Source organism: Scyliorhinus canicula, chromosome 2 (genome assembly GCF_902713615.1).
Source record: "Scyliorhinus canicula chromosome 2, sScyCan1.1, whole genome shotgun sequence".
Taxonomy (NCBI): Eukaryota; Metazoa; Chordata; class Chondrichthyes; order Carcharhiniformes; family Scyliorhinidae; genus Scyliorhinus; species Scyliorhinus canicula.
In genome coordinates, this window is record NC_052147.1 from 164,633,688 (window position 1) to 164,650,572 (window position 16,885).

General features: G+C 45.3%; 1 protein-coding gene across 13 annotated transcripts in view; it reads right to left on the reverse strand.

Annotated features, from left to right (window-relative positions):
* The window catches only part of LOC119961066 (microtubule-associated protein 2-like), a 418,551-nt gene that overhangs the window by 72,778 nt on the left and 328,888 nt on the right, over window positions 1-16,885 (reverse strand). For 6 of the 13 annotated variants that reach the window (XM_038788572.1, XM_038788577.1, XM_038788575.1 and 3 more), the window contains 3 exons: window positions 15,736-15,810; window positions 4,464-4,706; window positions 359-607 (listed from right to left, as the gene is read on the reverse strand). In XM_038788572.1, coding sequence (XP_038644500.1) covers window positions 359-607; window positions 4,464-4,706; window positions 15,736-15,810 — 567 coding nt within the window. The remainder of the gene's footprint in view (window positions 1-358; window positions 608-4,463; window positions 4,707-15,735; window positions 15,811-16,885) is intronic. The other 7 variants (XM_038788632.1, XM_038788629.1, XM_038788625.1 and 4 more) reach the window with 2 other exon arrangements.

The following is a 16,885-nucleotide window of genomic DNA, read 5'->3' on the forward strand; positions in this document are numbered from 1 at the left end:
AAAAAAACTTGGATCACTATTAAGTCTAATAATTAGAAAGCAGGTGAACCAACTGTGAAAGAATACTTATCAGCAATGTAACTGGCAAACATTTAGACAAAGAAAAGCCTTAAGTGTTTTTTAAAAAAGGTCAACTCAGCTGCAAAGCGTGACATCATGGAAACAAAATAACTCAAATGTCAGCAGCAGTGGTGGGAAATCATTGTTGCTCCTGAAGCCAGCATCAGATCGGCTAAAAGCAATTAGTGCACGATAATTAAATTATCCTTTAAGCAAAATATCTACCAGAAAACATTTAAAAGTAATAAGATACTCAAAGAGCATTTGTTATCTTGTGGAAGTCAACAGGAAGACACACCTTCTATAGAAGGTGGCATTTCTTCCAGGGACCCGACTTCCTTAAGAATCATTCCCTTTCCATTGGGAATCTCAGCTGGCACACTGTCTTCATTTGATGATGTGACATCCACAGATTTGGTATCCCAAGCCTGGGCTACAGCTTCTGCTTGCACTAAATGCTTAGCAGACCAATGATCTTGAACAAGCTCTTGCTTAAGAGCTACTGCTGGCTCCTCTTCATCAGATGCTGGACTCTCAACAACTTCTTCTACTCAAAGGAAGAAGTGGACATGTCAGGACAAAAGACAACACAGATGCTATAACACAACAGTTTTAATGGGACACTTTCAGCTCTGTTTTGTATCAGCCATAGTTTAAATATTTAAATAATTTTATAGATAGAATTATAAATAATTACATATACATAACAAAGGGGGTGGGGGGGAGAAAGAATTTTGCAAAGTAGTACGATTAGGGTCTGGAATACATTGCCTTAAAGTAACTTTCAAAATGGAGTTGGATGCATATTTGAAAGGGAACCTTTTATCAGGATTATGGAGGAAGAGCAGGGCAGTGGAATCAATTGGCTAACTCTTTAAAAGAGCTGTCAGGGTATAATGGGTCAAATAGTCTCCCTTTCTGTGCTTTAAAACTCTGATTCCATGCATATATTTTCATTATAGTAAACATAGAAAATAGAAGGAGGAGGAGGCCATTTGGCATTTCGATCCTGCTCTGCCATTCATTATGATCATGGATGATCATCAAGTTCCATACCTGATCCCACCTTCCCCCCCATATCCCTTGATCCTTTCGGCCCCAAGAACTATATCAAATTCCTTCTTGAAATTACACAAAGTTTTGGCCTCAACTACTTTCTGTGGCAGCGAATTCCACAGATTTACCACCAATAATAGGCATAGCATACAACTTCTAACCAAATATAATCCGGTTAGAATTTTTTTTTGTTTATTATTTGTTTCGTTACCAATTGCTATTGTCACTTTATTTGCAGATGTGAATGTGAAAATGTGCCAAAATTCCCCACTGCATGGTAATGGCTTATGGATGCTACATTTAGTTTATTTTTAATGACCGATTACGACGGACAAGTCCCTCCAGATTCAGATTTTCAGTAATTTATGTATATTGCTACTCTCAAAATGGTAGAATATTTGCAGATCACAGTAACATATGTTATTTGTGATCAGATTTTACAAGTCACAGTATCACATTCAGATTGCTAGTATCAATGATGCAATAACATAAAAGCATATACACAGGGAAGGGCTTTGACAGAATAATTTTCCTGGTTTGCAAGCAATTGCTCAACTTCCACAAATGCAAAGCATAAAGGGCTGAATTCTCTGCCGTTGGGATGCTCCATTTTGCCAGCAGCCCGGAGGTTTCCCGACGGCATGGGGCTGCCCCACAAGGGAAAACCCCATTGACCAGCTGGCGAAACGGAGCATCCCACCGGCGTGCTGAACCAGAAATCTGGTGCGGTGGGACGGAGAATCCAGCTCAATATTTCTCTCAAATGCAATACACACGTGTCCTCAGCATTTTGAATTTCAAGTAACTTTCAGTGGACATGCTGACAAGTGTACATATTAGTGAGCAGAACGTACGGTCATGGGTGTGTGGTCATAACAACATTCATCGTGTTTCAGTGTCTGAAACAAACTTTATTTGCAATTGTGAATAGGGCATCTAGGTCAATAATTCATTTTCGTATGTTTGAACTGCACTTTAAATCTAATTTTTGTGCAGATTTGGATCAAAAACCAGGTAGAAGTCATGAAATATGAATTGTGGGAGTTGCAGGGGTTCTCATAACATGTGCTTTGAAAGGAAATTCAGAGCGCTGCATCTACTGACCTATGATGCTCATACTGTAGTTTTACTCAATGCTATGTCAAATTTCAAGCATCTTTTGTTACCTTTTCAGAAATGCTTGTGGCTTATTTAATAATTATACCTTTTGTAAAGTAGAGCTAATAGATTTGTAACTAAACAGAACAATAGTTTAAATAGTCCTGCTTTTCACCATCCAAAGACTGTATAAATGAAAAACATACATTTGACTTATAGTTTCTGATACAATAGTGATTTTGTACATGAACTGACACTTTTTCTGGTGCTTTGACAGCTTAACACTGTAAATAAATTAATGTCACACGCCAAGAGCTGAAAGTGTTTCAGTGATTTACATTGTTACTGGAATGAACATAATTTGGCATGCCAGAACTGAAAACTTGGTGGAGCAGTCACACAATTTAATGCAGTATTAGGTGAAAGACATTGTGATTAAAGTAACAGTGAAGTGCACTGAATTCATGATTCATGCACTGTTTTATCCAATGTATGAAGTCCCCAGCTTAGTTCTCGTCACATATATAATTTTGCCAATGCCAGAATGTTGTGCCTTGATAATTGTTTTAAACATTTTAGTTTTTCTCAGATACAGTAAAAGTATGATTTTAAATTCAGCATAATTTATACTTCTCAGATATGTAGTCTTCATTATTATAGATACTTTACTTTTTATTTTCTTTAATTATTTGGAAGTTTTGTGCTCATCAAAAAAGATGTACTTTGAGAGAGTGGAATATGATTTAACTTTATTCCACAGAGATTTTGTATCAAGACAAGTTGGATGCAGAGTTCAACTTCCTTCATCACTATCATATGTGACTTAATCATCAACGCGATTTTCTATACCAATGGAAATTTAGAGGCAGTGTTGTATCATCAGTTACCTCCCACCAAGAATTAGGGCGAGACTGTCTAAATTAATTTCATGAATGTAATCATAAGGCAAGGAATGCTACCAATTTTGATGCAAAAATATAATTAAGACCAGAAATTTCCAGTTTCCTCAATTGGATGTTTTAGTAAATGTTCCCCAAGAAACAATTATATGGATCAGTCTATACGGATTATTTAGGATACTGTCTATAGATTATTGGAACTCCTTGCAGACTTCCGGTATCCTCTGCACTTTTTGCTTTACCACTCATCTTAGTGTCGTCTGCAAATTTGGACACATTGCCCTCCGTCCCCAACTCCAAATCATCTGTGTAAATTGTGAACAATTGTGGGCCCAACACTGATCCCTGAGGGACACCACTAGCTCCTGATTGCCAACCAGAGAAACACCCATTAATTCCCACTCTTTGCTTTCTATTAATTAACCAATCATCTATCCATGCTACTACTTTACCCTTAATGCCATGCATCTTTATCTAATGCAGCAAGCTTTTGTGTGGCACCTTGTCAAAGGCTTTCTGGAAATCCAGATATACCACATCCATTGGCTCCCCGTTATCTTCGCACTGGTAATGTCCTCAAAAAATTCCACTAAATTAATTAGGCACGACCTGTCCTTGATGAACCCATGCTGCATTCACCCATGAACTCATGATGATTTTCTGAAAAATGTGAAAATACTCATCAAAATGTTCTATTTATTTATAGCTAGTAAGTCTAAAAACATTAAGATCCAGTAAGGTATTTTGCAAAATGTAATATTTTGTTTATAAAATGGAGATTTGCAAGGGTTTTTTAAAGTACTCATGCTATTTTTCTGTTTTAACAGCAAGCAATTTCTATCTTACCTTGACATGTAGGCTAAGGTTTTGTCTCTGCACTTAATATCCTGAGATCTTCCAGTAACTAATGGAAGGGGGAAGAGAATCATGGGCTGACGAGCACAAAATTAGAAGACTAAAGTCCAACTCCTTTAACATTAATAAAATGCTTATGGTCTAAGTTCCACTCTGATAATTCAATAAATTTTATGTAATGATTTTACACATTATATTTGTTTTCTTTTTAAACTGGCATTCTCCACATGTGAGTCACCAATGGTGAATCAAAATATAATTTAGTTCTGTGGATATCTATATAATGGCTGATGTGCCTGTATAGCACCTTTCATATGCGATGATTTGGAACTTTGGCAAATGTTGCCTGAAAATTAGTCCTATTTGAAATGCTTTTTGAATAAGTATACAGGGGACTTCACTTCCATGTGGAACAAAACAATAGGACTGGTGAATGCATGCAAGACAAAATCCAAGGGAGGGAGATTAAGAAAAAAGGAACCATGCTTGGTTCACCTTTGTCCTGACTACACAACTCATCTGCCTGTTGAACTGTGGCACTGGGGAGTGTACTAGTGGCAGTCCATTGTGAACTGAATAAAGGATGCTCATAGTACTCCTCATCAGAATTGTAAGGTTCTTCGTCGTGAACAGAAACAGAAATGGAGGGGGCTAGGAGTTTGCGCTTCTCCTGAGTGGTGGCAGGCTGATAGCTTGAGTAACTTTGGAGAGGTTTTGCCTTAACCTCAATCTCTAAATCTACAAATAGACACAGGGATAATTCGACAAACAGACACAGGTCCACAACAAATACATAAGCTATTCAAATGTGATGAAACCAGCCATGAAGCATATATTTAAGTCCACCTAAAATATCCTCAATGCTCGCCCATATTAGAAAGTTAACACTATCAAATTTTCCATTGAACAATTCAAGCTTTTAGCAAGTCATAAACAAACTTTGGCCAGAATAACCAAGCTTGAATGGCTTCTAAGGGCCCCTAAACCTCAAGCGATCCATATGTAAAGAACAAGGGGAAACTGTTGATGCTAAATTTGAAAGTACTGTGCGGTAATTCGTAAGCACTGTGAGAGGGATAGACATGACCAAGCTCGTAGTATGAGAAGTCATATGGCAGCTGAAATTCAGAGCAAGGAAGTGTGAAAGGATACATTGGTGGGAAGAATGAGGAGAAGCAATATAAAATAAAGGTTACAATTCTAAAGCGATGAAGGAGCAGATGGATAATTGAAGGCAGCAGGCAACAGAACATGGTTAATAAGGCAAGTGTTTAACCAAATTGATGCACAGGGCAGGATTATGCAGGCATCGGGATGAAATGGCGGTCCTGACTCCACACTAGTCATCAGTGGGGCTGGTTCAGCAATTATACTACAAGCATCACCTGGGAGCGCTGTCAAGTTAAGGAGGCGGAGTCCCAAGAGGTGAGCCCTGCTAAAATAGCTCAAGGATCGAGATGGTATCTCAACACGGAGGCACCTTTGGAGACGTAAGTAAAAGATTATAAACCAGAGGGACGAAACATGGAGGCCCCTCCAGGTTGATTGTGATAGGCAGCATTCCTTACCTGTGGCCTACTCTCGGGCATGGAGCTTCTAACTCAAATGGCTTTGCACGGCTGGAGAACAGTGTCCCTGAATATCCGTTGGCCCAGTAGAAAGCTGTTCTTTTTTAAATACATTTAGAGCACCCAATTCATTTTTTCCAATTAAGGGGCAATTTAGCGTGACCAATCCACCTACCTTGCACTTCTTTTGGGTTGTGGGGGCGAAACCCACGCAAACACTGGGACAATGTGCAAACTCCACATGGATAGTGACCCAGAGCAGGGATCGAACCTGAGACCTCGGCGCGTGAGGATGCAATGCTAAGCACTGCGCCACTGTGCTGCCCGTAGAAAGCTGTTCTGTATCCAATCCCACTGCTGAGAAACTTTCCGGTTTCAGGACTGCATCAGGTATCAGTCCCGGCCTGGATTCCAAATATTTTCTAGCTTCCACCATGCCCAACTCACGGTCTCCCAGAGGCAGGGAAAACACTGCTCTTAGAGCACAAAAGCAAGGTGGTTATGGTGCACCTTATAAAACACTTTTAAAAATTAATTCTTTACGGGATGTGGGCATTGCTGGCTCGGCCAGCATTTGTTGCCCATCCCTAACTGTCCTTCAGAAGGTGGTGGTGTGTTGTCTTCTTGAACTACTGCAGTCCATATGGTATAGGTACACAAGCTGTGATATAAGGGAGGGGGTTCCAGGATTTTGACCCAGCGACATTGAACGAATGGTGATATATTTCCAAGTCAGTTGGTAAGTGACTTGGAGGAGAACTTTCAAGTGGTGGTGTTCCCAGGTATGCTGCCCTTGTCCTTCTAGATGGTAGTGGTCATGCCCTAGGGAGCCTTGATATGTTCCTGCAGTGCATCTTGTAGATGGTACACACGGCTGTTGCTGTGCGTCGGTGGTGGAGGGAGTGAATATTTGGGGAAGGGGTGCCAATCAAACGGGCTGCTTTGTTCTGGATGATGTTGAGCTCCTTGAGTGTTGTGGAGCTGCACTCATCAAGGCAAGTGGGGAACTCCTCACTTCTGCCTTGTAGGTGGTGGACAGGCTTTGGGGAGTCAGGAGGTGAGTTGCTCGCCACAGGATTCCTAGCCTCTGACCAGTTCTTGTAGCCACAGTATTTATATGGCTAGTCCAGTTAATTTCTGGTGAATGGTAACCCCCAAGATGTTGATAGTGGGGATTCAGTGATGGTAATTCAGTGATGAATGTCAAGGGCTGATGTTTTCATTCTCTCTTATTGGAGTTGGCCATTGTCTTGTACTTGTGTGCCATGAATGTAACTTGCCACTTGTCAACCCAAGCCTGGATATTGTCCAAGTCTTGCTGTATTTGCGCGTGGACTGCTTCAGTGTCTGAGAAGTCAAGCATGGTGCTGATCATTGTGCAATCATCAGCAAACCTGATGATCAGCCTAACTATCTGACCTTATGTTGGAAGGAAGGTCATTAATGAAGCAGCTGAAGATAGTTGGGCCTAGGACACAACCCTGAGGAACCCCTGCAGTAATGTCCTGGGACTGAGATGACTGACCCTCAAGAACCACAATCATCTTCCTTTGTGCTGGGTATGACTCCAATCACTGGAGAGTTTTCACCCTGATTGCCATTAACTCCAGTTTTGCTAGGGTTCCTTGATGCCATGCTTGGTTAAATGTTGCCTTGAAGTCAAGGGCAGTCACTCTCACTGCACCTCAGGAGTTCAGCTCTTTTGTCCATTTTTGAACCAAGGATGTAATGAAGTCAGGAGCTGAGTGACCCTGGCGGTACCCAAATTGAGTGCAATAAACAGGCTATTGCTAACTAAGGGCTGCTTGAAAGCGCTGTTGATGACCCATTCAATCACTTTTCTGATGATTGAGAGTAGACTGATGGGGTGGTAATTGGCTGGGTTGTATTTGCCTGTTTCTTGTGCACAGGACACACCTGGGCAATTTTCCACATTGCTGAATAGATACCAGTGTTGTAGCTTTATTGGAACAGTTTGGCTAGGGGGTGTGGCCAGTTCTGGAGCACAAGTCTTCAGTACTATTGCCGGAATATTGTCAGGGCCCATAGCATTTGAAGTATCCAGTGTCTTCAGCTTAGAATTTCATAGAATTTACAGTGCAGAAGGAGGCCATTTGGCCCATCGAGTCTGCACCGGCTCTTGGAAAGAGCACCCTACCCAAGGTCCACACCTCTACTCTATCCCCATAACCCAGTAACCCCACCCAACGCTAAGGGCAATTTTGGACACTATGGGCAATTTAGCATGGCCATTGCACCTAACCCGCACATCTTTGGACTGTGGGAGGAAACCAGAGCACCCGGATGAAACCCACGCACACACGGGGAGAATGTGCAGACTCCGCACAGACAGTGACCCAAGCTGGGAATCGAACCTGGGACCCTGGAGCTGTGAAGCAATTGTACTATCCACAATGCTACTGTGCTGTTTCCTGATATCACATGGAGTGAATCATATTGGCTGAAGACTGACATCTGTGATGCTGGGGACCTCCGGAGGAGACCGAGCTGGATCATCCATTTGGCACTTCTGGCTGAAGATTGTTGTGAATGTTTCAATCTTGTCTTTTGCACAGGTGCGCTGGGCTTCTCCATCATTGAGGATAGCAATATTTGTGGAGCCTCCTTCTCCAGCGAGTGGTTTAATTATTCACCACCATTCACGACTGGATGTGACAAGACTGCAGATCTGTTAGTTGTGGAACCGCTTAGCTCTGTTTATCACTTGCTGCTTATGCTGTTTGATATGCATATAGTCCTATTTTGTAGTGTCATCAGTTTGACACCTAATTTTTCAGTATAACTGGTGATGCTCCTAGCATGACCTCCTGCACTCTTCATTGAACAAGGGTTGATCACCTGGCTTGGTGGTAATGGTAGAGTGGGGAATATGCCGGGCCAGGTTGGTGAGGCTAAGGTCTAGTATGTTTTTCCCCCTTGTTAGTTCCCTCACTACCTGTTGCAGATCCAGTCCAGCAGTTATGTCCCTTATTACTCGGCCAGCTAGGAGAGATGTTACCGACTAACTCTTGGTGATGGACATTGACATCCCCTACCCAGAATACATTTTGTGCCCTGCCACCCCTTTCTCAAAGTGGTGTTCACATGGACCAGTACTGATTCATCAGCTGACGATGGACGGAATGTGGTAATCCGCAGGTTTTCTTGTCCATGCTGGACTTGAAGCCATGAGACCTCATGGGTCCGGAGTCAAAGTTGAGGACTCCCAGGGCAACTCCCTTCTGACTGTGTACCACTGTGCCGCTGCCACCTCTGCTGTTATCTGTAAGGTATGATTCCATGAGTAGGACAATGTCAGGCTGTTGCCTGACTAGTTTGCGAGACAGCTCTCCCAATTTTAACACATGACCCCAGGGTGATAGCTGCGCATTGTTTCGTCCTGAATTAGAAAGGTTGAGAAAATATTTGATAATGATTTTCAAAAGCATGAAGGAGCTAGACACTGTTAATAAAGAGAAACTGTTCCCATTGGCAGATGGGTCAAGAACCAGAGAACACTGATCTAAGGGACGGAATCCTCATATCTGGGCCGAAGACCCATAAGGGGACGGGGAGTATTTCCTGTTGTGGGGGGCAGATGGGAAACCACATCATGTCTTCCATCCCTGACATAATTGATCATGCATCCAAAGGTTTTGCGCTGACTTTGTGGCGGGACGAGCTTGATGGCAGGTGGAACGACGTTATCTCCCCGTAACGTACTTAAAAGGCAACCAACGTCATGAACCCACCGTTGAAGAAAGACAATAGACCTCCTGAAGAAAGAAGATGGACCTCCTAAAATGAAATGAAGCTGGAAGATCCACCTGATAATGTTCATCCCACTCACTGCTGTGGTGTTCCAAGACTGCTGGCAGCCTCCATCCCAAACACTGGAGCAAGTCTCAAGTCTCCTAAGTCGCAACGTTTGCATGCCACGTTGGTCCAGACCAGGCATTGTCAAACTCGGGGATGCGAACCCGCAGGTGGGTCGCGGAGCCGTCCGTTGTGGCGCTCCCGATCGCGCAAATATGCGCGCAACAGCCGCAGCAGCCGGCTGTTAATAATGCCGGCTGCAAGCGGCATTCGAAATGGCCGCAAACATGTAAAACAAAATGTGACCGCACTGCGCATACGTGCCAGATCATCGGCGTGCATGCACAAAACTATGCGAATGCATGCCAATGTTCGGGCACGCTTGCGCAGTGTGGCTGCTTTTTTTTAAAAAACGGTCGCAGCTTTTTGTTTTACAAGTCTGGGGGGGGGGGGGGGGGGGGTGTTTATTCATTTTATTCATGTAATTTTTATTTTTTTCATTTATTTTATTCATTTTACTTTTTTTTTTACAAGTTTGGGGGAGTTTTATGAGATAGAATTTTACAGGAAAAAAATGCAGAACTTTGGACAGATAGAGACGCCATACTCTCCGACACCGGAAGGCATCACCTTCATCTAACAGGTTCCATTGGAGGAGCATGTACGAGGGCCAAAGGGACCCAAAACTATTTCCTCCATTTTTGTCAGCAGCAAACAAGGCAAGAGAAAATGTTGGGTTGCGCAGGTCAGCCGGCGTGTGTCACGAAAGTTGGCCGAGTTGGGTCCCGAATGTTGGCTGGTTGGTAAAAAGGGGTCCCCGGAAAAAAAGTTTGAAGAACACTGGTCCAGACCTATTCCGGATTGTTGTGTTTTTCCGCTGGTCGCTGCCGGCGTGAACAAAGCATGAAAGGTAAGTTTAGGGCCTGTGGGGGGCGGAGAGGGGATTGAGTACCACGGCCGTGCTCGGGAGGGGACTGGCCCGCGATCGGTGTCCACCGATCGTCGGGCCGGCATCTCCAAGAGACGCACTCTTTCCCCTCCGCCGCCCCGCAAGATCAAGCCACCACGTCTTGCAGGGCAGCGGAGGGGAAGACGGCAACTGCGCATGCACGGGTTGGAGCCGGCCAACCTGCGCATGCGCGGCTGATGTCACTTAGGCGCCGCCATCGCGTCATTCTCGGCGCGCCGCTTTGATGCAAGCGTCAAGGCCTGGCGGCCGAGTTTCTCACAACGCCGCTCCTAGCCCCCTGGGGGGGTGAATAGGGTGCGAGGAGCGGCCTCCGACACCGTCATGACACTCGGCCGAGTTCACGACAGCCTTCCCAATGCCGCGCGGGAGCGGAGAATCGCGCCCTAATTCTCTCCATAAATGCTGTTTCCAGTTTTATTTTTGCAACAGAATTAAAACCCCTGTTTAATTGCATATCTGAAGGGACTTCCGGTGGCGATATGTAGGAAGAGGTCACACATTGGCTAGCACCTTCCAGAGTCTGCTGTTTTTGGTCCTTTTCGCCCGATCTTTGGGGCGAATTTGTATGGAAACTCGTCCCAATTGTGAATTGATTCTTAAAGGAGTTGATTCTTAAAGGATGTCTAAGAACCAAAGAAAGAATATTCGGAATGAAGGTGCGAACGCTAGTCCGCCGGCAGAGTATGGAGTGCATTGGAGGGAAGATGATGGAGGTAAACTCTCCGGGTGGGGCCGCTCCTATTACGGTGGATACGCTGGTGGAGATGATACCTGCTGAATTTGAACGGCAGTTCAGCAAACATTTTGAATGGCATGGAAGGGAGATGTTTGATAGTCTCAAGCAGTCGGTGAAAGACTCACTGGCCCCGATAAAGGAGGCACTTGGAAGGTCGTCGGAGACGGTGTGGGAGCATGGTGAGGTGTTGAAGGGGGTGCAGAAAACACTGTTGAGGCATAGTGAGCAGCTTGCTTTGCTGGAAGTTGAGCTGCTGAAGGTGGAGGACAGAAACATGGGCCTGAGAGTGAAGGTCAATGATCTGAAAAACAGTTGCAGCGGCAGAATTTAAGGAACGTGGGGTACCTGAGGGAGTGGTGGGCCCCGAGGCTGACGGAATACTTTTCAACAATGTTTACAAAGCTGTTGGGGGAGGGAGGCGATATCCCCCCCCCCCCCCCCCCCCCCCCCCACGTTTGAGCTGAATAGGGCCCATTGGTCACTCCAGCCGATGCCACGGGTGAACGAGCCACCAAGAGCCGTGATAGTCTGCTTTCACAGCTACCAGATGAAGGAGAAGGTGATGCGATGGGAAAGCAAAACCGTGACGCAAGATGGGAAGGTAGAGGTATTCGATATACCAGAATGTCACAGCAGAGCTGGTAAGAAGATGGGTGGCCTTCAACAGGCGTAGGCAGCACTTTGCAAAAGCAGAGTGCGTTTTGGAGTGGTCAACTTGGGGACTCTGGCAGGAGATGTTACCCTGCTCGTAAACTGCATAAACTGCAGTTTGCTTGTGAACAGGATTGTGCGTAGGAGGTGCGAATGTTGGGGGAGGTAGGGATAATGGAGAAAAGTGTTGGTTCAAGAGGAAGTGGCTGGAGCTTTTCTGGAAAAGGGGAGGGGGCTGGGGTAGCTTGCTAACGGGGACTAAGAGTTGTTTTTTGTCCCTTCTAATGGGTGGGGCTGGGTGCCATCTTGGGCGGGCGCTGGATTTTGGAAAATGTTGTGGGGCTGGGAGCATCTCCCATGGGGGTGATGGCTGAGCTGAGGGCGTGGGGTGAACCGCCCTGATCTGTTTAGTGACATGGAATGTGCGGAAGCTTGGTGGCCCGGTAAAACGGGTGAGAGTTTCTGCTCACTTAGAGAGGCTGAGGACCGATGTGGTGCTGTTGCTAGTGACACACTTGCAAGTGAAGGATCGGGTAAGGCTCTGTAAGGGTTGGATAAGCCAGGTATTTCACACAGGCTTTGATAGTAGGGCCTGGGGATAGCAATCCTGATCAATAAAAGAGTCCAATTTTAGATGCAGAAAGTGGTGGCAAATCAAGGGTGTTGAAGGGCAAGTTGTCGATTTTGGCAAATAAATAGGCAGCATGGTAGCACAGTGGTTATCACTGTTGCTTCACAGCACCAGGGTCCAAGGTTCGATTCCTGGCTTAGGTCACTGTCAGTGCGGAGTCTGCACGTTCTCCCAGTGTCTGCATGGGTTTCCTCCGAGTGAAATCATGAAAGACGCGTTGTTAGGTAATTTGGGCATTCTGAATTCTCCCTCTGTGCATCCAAACAGGCGACTAGGGGCTTTTCACAGTAACTTCATTGCAGTGTTAATGTAAGCCTATTTGTGACAATAAAGATTATTACTATTATATACGCTCCAAATTGGGATGATGTCAATTTTATGAAGAGGGTGGATACGCACCAGTTAAATTTGGGGAGAGACTGGAGCATAGTCTTGGATCCAAAGGTGGACTGTTCCAAGATGAAGTCGTTGTCTCTTTCGGGAGTTGGCCCGGGGTGGGGGGTGGGGGGGTGCAAATGTGCTGGTGGCGGTTATGAGAGAGATGGGGGTGGGGGAAGCAGATCCTTGGTGGTTTTTGCACGGGGGGGGGGGGGCAGGGAATTCTCCTTCTTTCACGAGTGCATAAGGCCTACTCTCGTACCCATTTATTTATAATGGGAAGGTCTCTGTTGCCGGGATGAAGAAGGTGGATTATTCGGCGATTGTTATCTCAGACCACACACCGCACTTGGTGGATTTGGTGTTGGAGAGGGGGCCGAGGGAGTTTAGATGTGGGGCTGTTAGCAAGTTTGGGGTTTTGCATGATGGTGGCAAGAGCGATTGATGGATAGGTAGGGTTTAATAAAAATGTGGAGATCTCGCCTTCGGTGTTGTGGGAAGTCTTGAAGGCGATGGTGAGAGGTGGGATAATTTTGCATATGGCACAGGTCGTTAAGGAGGGTAGGGAGGAACGCCAGCGATTGATGGATGAAATTTTGGAGGTGGATGGTAGGACCCAACTCCGGAGTCCCTGGCCAGCAGGAAGAAACTGCAGATGCAGTTGAATCTGCTGTCCACAGATAAGGCAGTACGTCAGCTGTGGGCAGCAAAGGGGACGGTGTATGAATATGGGGAGAACGTCAGTCATTGTTGGCTGGCCAGCTGAGGCGGCAGACAGTCTCCCAAGTGATCATTTAGGTGTGGGATATGGGAGATGGACTGGTGGCTGCACTGGACAAGGTGAATGGGGCATTTGAAGCATTTTATGAAAGATTGTTTAGGTCTGAGCCACCAGAGTATAAGTCGGACATGGGGGAGTTTCTGGAGGGGTTGGAGTGTCCGATATTGGAGGAGGATGATCGGGAAGGGTTAGAGGAGCTACTGGAGGAAATTCAGAAGACAATAGAGAGCTGTTGAAGCGATTTGGGGCTTTCTCTGGGGATAAGCTAAATTTGGAGAAAAGGGAGTATTTTTCGGTTACCCAACCAGGAAAGGGAGCTAATCTAGGGTGTTGCTATTCGATTTGATGGGCACCCACTTTAGGTACTTAAGGGTGCAGGTAGCTCGAGATTGGGCCCGGCTTCGTAAATTGAATTTTACGAACCTGGTGAGTAGGATTAAGGACAATCTATAGGGATGGGATAGCCTTCTTTTATCTTTGGCAGGCCGAGTTCAATCTATGAAGTTGAACATTCTGCCACAGTTTTTGTTTTTATTCCAATATCTAACGGTCTTTTTTTACCAGAAACGTTTTTTATGGGGATGGAGAGATTGATCTGGTCCTTCATTTTCTCGGGCAAGATAGCCAGGATTCAGAAAACAGTCCTGCAGAGGGACCAGCAGTTAGGGGCTTGGTATTTCCAAACCTGATATATTACTATTGGGCTGCAAATACGGAGAAGGTGTTGGGCTGGTGCGAGGACCAGGAGACAGTTTGGGATAAGACGGGGTCAGGTTCATGTAGGGGGTCAGGGCTGCGGGCATTGGTGATGGCCTCGCTTCTGTTCTCTCCAGGGAAATGTTTAGTTAACCCAGTGGTGGGCACTTCATTGAAAACATGGAGACAATTTCGGCAGCACTTTAATTTGGGAACAGTGTCGAAGGTGGTGCCGATTTTTGCGAACTACGTATTCAAACTGGCAAGGTTGGATGCCAGGTTTAGAGGCTGGAAGAACAAGGGGGTGGAAAGAATGAGGGATTTGTTTCTGGAGAGGAGGTTCACAAGTTTGGAGGAGCTGTCAGAGAAGTTTGAGCTTTCGCAGTCAGAAAACCTAGGTATCTGCAAGGTCTTGTTGTCTTTTCTGGTAGCGCCGCCATTGTCGCTGTTGGAAAGGGCTTTGATGCTCGCGGGGATGGGGTAGGGGAGTACTTCTGCAATTTATGGAGGACTTGGCAGAGGATATTGCATCCCTGGATGGGATTAAAGCCAAGTGGGAAGAGGAGTTCGGGGTGGAATTGGAGAAGGGGGTGTGGTGTGAAGCGCTGCGAAGGGTGAATGCCACTTTGTTGAGCGAGAGACCTGGGATTATACAGTTAAAGGTGGCACACTGGGCGCACTTAACAAGGTCTAAAATTAGCCATTTGTTTGAGGGGGTGGAGAATAAGTGTGAGCGCAGTGGGAGAGGCCCTGTAAACCATGTGCAGATATACTGTGTGTGTGTCCTGAGATGGTGAGATTCTGGATCTCCTTCTTCAGCACCATGTAAGTAAACCGTAAGGAGTGCAATTGAAGGGTTCTACAAAAGATGGCGGGGGGGGGGGGGGGGGGGGGGGGGGGGGAAAGAGGTCTGGGGGTGGTGAGGGTGTTGTTATTTATGTTTGTTTTTCACTTATCAAAATGTGTTTAATAAAAATATTTATTAAATTGCATATCTGAAGTACAAGTTGTTGCCTTTCCATCTTGAGCAGTGGACAAATTTAATGTCAACAAATCCAGAAGCAGGGGTCCAAGACACTGCCCCATCATTGTACTTCTAAAATCAAATCAAAACCCATTTAATGGAATTGACTTTTTCTACTAGGGAAGAAATGTAAGAAAGGTGACTGCTTAAAACATGAAGAAAATAAAAGAAATAGCCACTCTAACAGGATTCAAAATTGCTTGAATAGTCTTTCCACTCCCCAGGCACTGTTGTTACATAATGATTGCATGGCCAGTTTCATCCACCCAGGTAGTTTAAACACCACCAATATGTTCAATTCTCACAAATCATTCAAATACTTCAAAGCAAACATGGAAGCATTGAACAATTCAGTACAATTAAACAGGCACACACAATTTATTTTAAAATTGGATTAGAATTTCTTCTAATCAACAATTTATATACATTCATGCCTAAATCCAGCTACATTTACATATAGTCAAGCATAATTATTAATTTTGGTGTCCAAAGGTAGAACCATCTTATTTTCCTTACCTTTCTGTGTTGGGCCAAAGTGTTCTGATGCAGGAGATGGAGGCGGAGAGGGTGGTAGGTTGGCTGAGTCTTCCACTGCATTGAAGAAAATGAAATACAGCAGTTTAATGGGAGCCCAGCAATATCTTCAATACTACTGATTCTTCGAAACACGTGACAAAATGCTTCAGTAGTGAGCTTTGTTAGAACCAACATGAAGTGAGGTAGAAAATCACAGTACCCCAGATGTTGGATAGGTGTGCTACAGGGTTAAACATTGTTAGTGACGATGAAGCCTCACCACTGGGACAGAAAGCAGGAGCCAACTTTACTTCAGCCATTAGCGAGACACTGAAGTGGCATTTACTCGCTGCCAGCTAATTATGACATCGCAGCCTGGGACACCCTCCGATTAAGAATGCCTGTCACCCCAATCAGAAGGTCACCAGTTCAGCAGAGCCATTGCTAGTGGAGGCAATTGCTGAGGCTGCAGTACTGGTGTCATAGAATCATAGAATTTACAGTGCGGAAGGAGGCCATTTGGCCCATCAAGTCTGCACCGGCCCTTACAAAGAGCACCCTACTGAAGCCAATTTATCTTCCCTATCCCCATAATCCAGTAACCCCCACTTAACATGTTTTCGACACTAAGGGCAATTTAGCATGGCCAATCCACCTAACCCACACATCTGTGCGAGGAAACTGGAGCAGCCGGAGGAAACCCATGCAGACATGGGGAGAACGTGCAGACTCCGCACAGAGAGTGACCCAGCTGGGAATCAAACCTGGGACCCTAGAGCAGTGAAGCAACTGTGCTAACCACTATGCTACCATGCTGCCCAGCGTCAACAGCATGACAACCTCAATGGCAGGTCAATTCAGTTGGGGGAAGCCAGGTCCCAGTGACTGCTCGAGGTTCACGGAGCACTGACAAGGCAGGGGGTACCCAGCCCATTAATAAGGCACCAGGGTTCACTTGGGATATTTTCATTTGGAGGGGGAAAATAGCCCTCAATTCACCAATTAAGTGGCTCAACCGACCACCTGAGCCGCCAAGCCTCCTGCCACTGACAATATGTCATGGCAGTGGGAAAGCGTTGAAATCGTTTCCCTCTGCCATCATAACAGCCCTCCCACCTGCCAGCTTGCTGTCAATGGACTGGGAAAATTC